General features: G+C 34.1%; 3 protein-coding genes and 4 non-coding genes across 7 annotated transcripts, besides 1 other annotated feature; 2 read left to right on the top strand and 5 right to left on the bottom strand. All coding sequences in view use genetic code 11, as the record gives it.

Moving 5' to 3' along the window:
* Nucleotides 1-5,000: part of a sequence feature (LSC,large single-copy region) that runs on past both edges of the window.
* On the top strand, nucleotides 1,232-1,303 carry trnC. The gene has a single exon. It is a non-coding gene; the product is annotated as a tRNA-Cys (tRNA).
* Nucleotides 1,754-1,966, bottom strand: NitoCp017 (hypothetical protein). Its single transcript has one exon. The coding sequence runs from the start codon at nucleotides 1,964-1,966 to the stop codon at nucleotides 1,754-1,756; it is 213 nt and encodes a 70-aa protein (YP_398852.1).
* On the top strand, nucleotides 1,974-2,063 carry petN (cytochrome b6/f complex subunit VIII). The gene has a single exon. It carries the CDS (start codon nucleotides 1,974-1,976, stop codon nucleotides 2,061-2,063), a length of 90 nt encoding a protein of 29 aa, YP_398853.1.
* psbM (photosystem II protein M) lies at nucleotides 3,198-3,302 on the bottom strand. Its single transcript has one exon. It carries the CDS (start codon nucleotides 3,300-3,302, stop codon nucleotides 3,198-3,200), a length of 105 nt encoding a protein of 34 aa, YP_398854.1.
* Nucleotides 4,383-4,456, bottom strand: trnD. Its single transcript has one exon. It is a non-coding gene; the product is annotated as a tRNA-Asp (tRNA).
* On the bottom strand, nucleotides 4,565-4,648 carry trnY. Its single transcript has one exon. It is a non-coding gene; the product is annotated as a tRNA-Tyr (tRNA).
* Nucleotides 4,708-4,780, bottom strand: trnE. The gene has a single exon. It is a non-coding gene; the product is annotated as a tRNA-Glu (tRNA).

Here is a 5,000-nt window from a genome sequence, read left to right on the forward strand (position 1 = left end):
TTAGATAAATGATCTAGCAATGATGGCATTTCTATTTTGTTTACCGAATCACATGAAATTTTACCCAACTCCATATCTGGAATGTATGAAATACGTATGAACGGAGGAAGAAAGAGAATTTTCTACTTAAATTGAATTGGAATTTATTGGAATTTTCAACAGATACAAATGGAAAGAAATTGATAAAACATCCCTAGAAACAGACTTCTGCTACTTAGACTTATTAATTAAGTTATAGGATTTTGTATAGAATATCAAAACAAAAATGGTTCCATTTCTACCATTATTATGATAATACATATTCCAACCTGCTTGAATACCAGAAAAATAAATGGATTCGACATTTGATCTTTTCGCTGAGATAAAGGCATAAAAATCAGAAAGAATATATAGAATTAGAATCGGTTTTTTAGCATTTAACCCCCTTTTATGTTATGGATTTCGTTGTTCAAAAAATGATTTGCAGAGAAGAGAGAGATTTTGTTTACAGATTTTTGAGTAGAATACAATTGTGAAGTGTATAAGAAAAGAAGGTTTGTATGGCTTAACCACGTGTGGAGATATCTATAATATCCGTCTTTCTTCTCTTTTATTGTTTTATTGTCGTTCTCTGTTCTATTCGGGGCAACACGGGTTGTGCTCTATGAAACCAGAATTTCAATTTTCTATTCAATTCAAAATTCAAATTGAAGTATGATACTTTTCTGATATCTGATAATTCTCTATCGGGAACATATATAAATAATATATATCCGTCTAACAATTTCTCTTGGGGGGTTTACATATACTCATAATTGTTGTTATAATTAAAATTGAGAAGGATTTTTTGATTGAAAAAATCCATACTGATTAGTTATATATCAAGTTGTATTTTCTTATGTCATTAGGAAAACAAAATTTGGAGATTCAAATCCAAGAATCATTCATGCATTCTAAGTCAATAGTTAATGGTTCCGATTTTAAGAAATTTGAATTTTGGATTTTGCGACTGAAAATCCACATTTGATTTTTCAATAGAAAGGTAAGAGAAAGCTTTGAACATTATGAATTTGGAGATAGACTCAATCGAAATTGAAAGGATGAATCAAACCCAATCAAAAGGGAAGAAGGATTAGGATTTCTTTGATTTTTAGGAAAAATTAAGGAAAACAGAACTCAAGGTGCAAGTACAATAAAAAAGCAGTTCAGTAATCCGGGAAAGTTTTCATCTATTTTGTATTTGTAGCATTTTGGCGACATGGCCGAGTGGTAAGGCAGAGGACTGCAAATCCTTTTTTCCCCAGTTCAAATCCGGGTGTCGCCTGATCAACAAAAAACTTGAAATCTCTTCTTTTCTTCTGTTCTGTTGATATAACCCGCCGAATGATTCCCCAGCAGAAGCAGAGAAAGCAGACTGTTGATACTTGTTTGATTCTAAACATCCGGTCTGGGGGTTTTTCGAAAAAATTGTAAATATCCTTGCATTGCATATTTAGGCTTCAAGGAAATATTCGAATGCTAGAGGAGCTATCAAGACTTCGCAATTACCTTCTACTACAAATCAAAATTTTCTATTATTAATGCATTGTATAATGACTGGACCTTGAATTAGATTGGAGAGCCCGATAGGAAATCTAAATAGTTGTGGAAGGGGGCGGAAGATACTTTATTATATACGAGGAACTCACGAAAATCTCTGAGTGCTCAAGCATCCAATCAATTGAAATGAGGGTCAACAAAAAAAGAATAGGACCTATTATTCCTACATGTTCCATTAGTAACATTCCCTTGAGATGTTACTGCAGATTTTGCTTGTGTTTAATCTTTCCCGATTAGAAATCATATAGGAATTTCTTATAAAATGAGCGAATTTATTGGATTGGTTTATTAATAGTCTTCGTTCTTTTTGACTCTGCGCCATTGATTCCACTATTATTAGTGAGGAATAATGGAACAATTCCTTTATATTTATAGAGATAGGGGACATAATTCATATGGATATAATAAGTCTTGCTTGGGCTGCTTTAATGGTAGTCTTTACTTTTTCCCTTTCACTCGTAGTGTGGGGAAGAAGTGGACTCTAGGGGTCCTACTAATTGAGTTAAGGAAGCAAACTGTATCAATCTCAATTGCTTTCTAGATCGTTCTGCAACACGTTTTGAACAAAAAAAAATATCTTCATTTTGAAATTCCATTGGACTCGACTGGAGTAATGTATTATAGGAATCATCCTCTTTCAATCAAAGAGCTATTTCAGCGATTCCCATGTTTGTAGTTCGAAAGGAAGAGGATCCCAGGAAATTTATTCGAACCTAATTCTTCCGAAATTTTCTATTCCAATGAACGGCCTCTTACCAGGTGATACTGAGGAGGGCCGGACCCTTTTTTATTTGTTTCTCTCTTTACTGTTCAAAGAAGAGGTGGTTTTGTTAAGTGTATACGCACTTTGTATGAGAAAGAAAGGATATAAACATAGTGGTTGTCTAACGAGATACTATGCAGAATAAGATCTTCAGGTGAGTCACATATTGCGCATTTACCGCTTTCGAATTTTTGAAATTGGATTTATGCTTTATCGACTTATTTCATATCATGGTTCAGGCGTTAAAAATCGGTGAGGTTTACTCTTCCTTTTCGATGCCCGTGTAACTACTGTCAATGGTTTACTCAATTACTTCTTGGGAATGTTAAAAAAAAAAGATTACTACGTGATTTTTTGAATCTGCCTATATCTATCGCTTTTCCTTCATTGATTTGATTCTTTCAATTTGATTCTTTCAATAGATACCGGGATTCAGATTGGAAATCAAAAATCTAGTAATTCAAACTATAAGACATAAGAGTAATTCAGATTGATCAGAACAAATAGATATAGCAAATAAATGGAATTGGATGCTATGTCAATCCCATATATGGAATTGATATTCACATATATCAAGATAATATTGTAGATTGATCTATAGATCCATATCAAATGCAGCCTCTATCTTTATTTTATTCCAGGGGGCGCAGCTTTATAACTACAATCTAACTAATAAATAGTATGGTAGAAAGAAATAGATGAATCTTTCTTTCTACCATACTATCTATCTATTAGAATACTGCCGATTCTAGTCCACTCATTTCATTTAAGACATGAAATTAGAATCTTTTTCATTTTATTTCGTCAATTTTGGCTAAGAACTCAGAAGTCAAGTTTCATTCAAATTAGTTAATAATTAATCGTTTTGACTGACTGTTTTTACGTAAATGATAAGTAGAAAAGCGGTAGGAACTAGAATAAATAGTGCAGTAGCAATAAATGCAAGAATATTTACTTCCATAATCTCATCGGTTTTTTACTTCGCAATAACTCGGGATTTAATCCCATAGAGATGATAAATCTTTGGCCTGTAAATTCAATGAATGAATATTACCTCTCGATGATCTTGAATCGGATCAATATCATGAATAACAATATCTGAACTATCAAATCAATTCGTCGTCGAGAATTGAATAGTATAACATAGGAAGTTCTTTTATCCATACCGCCCCAAACTTGGATTCCTGACCCAATCCAAAATTCCTTTATTTATTTATCATTATCATTTTTTCTCATCTGTTCTTTTTTTCTCTCTAATCTATCTAGTTCCTTCTTGTACAATCATCTGATGAAGTCTCATCAAATAGCTCTTCCACTTCCAGTGGTCACATAGTTACAAACCCAAACAAACAATAAAAGCTAAATGGAAAAAGAAAGGAGTTTAGAACTAAACTATTTTTTACTTGGAAGACAAAGAAGTGTGATAAAGATGAGACCGTATAAAATGAATATTCATCAAATTGACTATTTTCCGATTTGTTCTTTCGTCGATGGGGCCTTAAAACAAAATGAAAAATCGGAAAAATGATTCATTCCCCTTTCTAAGAGGAGTAGGATCTTTGGTTGATCTGCCCTTTCCCCTCCTTTCTTCGTAGATTATTAGCCCCGGGATACCTATACCAAAAGCTCAGTGTGCAATTTGCATGAAATCTATTTTTCAACTTCAAACTAGTAAGTGAGGTTCCATAAATCCGTAGCCAGAAAAATAAATTGTTTTTTTTTTGTTTTTTCTGGAAAGTATTTTCTTATATTAAATTTTGTATTGGACAAGAAAGGAATTCCCCTTGTGTATGCGCGCCTCAAAAAGGTATAGTACTCGATTCCATTACATGCATCGGGGGCAATCGAAAAAGCCAGCATTTCTTGGAATACTGACTATAATGCTACCAATAATTGTACTAATCCAACCGCATATGTCTTTCTCCTACCAAAAGGAAAGAAAAAAGAAATAAGGATTTCCCCTTTACTTTGACAATGAAATTCTGTCCCCGGTCCCCTTCATAAAAAGGGAGAGATTTATTGATATATTTATTGGATACATCGGGACTGACGGGGCTCGAACCCGCAGCTTCCGCCTTGACAGGGCGGTGCTCTGACCAATTGAACTACAATCCCAGGGAAATACGGGATCTAGCAGAAAATTTGATTCTTTTTTATCCCCGGATCGAGTATTTCTGAAGTACAAAGGGGGTTATATCATCTCATGGCGGATTGGCAAATTATTGGGCCGAGCTGGATTTGAACCAGCGTAGACATATTGCCAACGAATTTACAGTCCGTCCCCATTAACCGCTCGGGCATCGACCCAGGAAGAATCAATTTTAGACTTATTGGTAATCCATGATCAACTTCCTTTCGTAGTACCCTACCCCCAGGGGAATTCGAATCCCCGCTGCCTCCTTGAAAGAGAGATGTCCTAAACCACTAGACGATGGGGGCCTGCTTGACCAACCGCCATCATACTATGATCATAGTATGATCAGTTTTTTGAAATTGTCAATATAATCGAATGATTCTATCCGAGGGATCTTTCCCCCTTTCAGAATTGCATAGAATTTTTTTTATTCGTCATTGATAAATTATTCATTAGAATCGCCATTAGAAATCTAGTAGTAGTATTTTTTTTTATTTTGGAATTATTTCAATTGAATTTATTTCG

This window comes from Nicotiana tomentosiformis, chloroplast (assembly GCF_000390325.3).
Source record: "Nicotiana tomentosiformis chloroplast, complete genome".
In the NCBI taxonomy this organism is placed as follows: domain Eukaryota; kingdom Viridiplantae; phylum Streptophyta; class Magnoliopsida; order Solanales; family Solanaceae; genus Nicotiana; species Nicotiana tomentosiformis.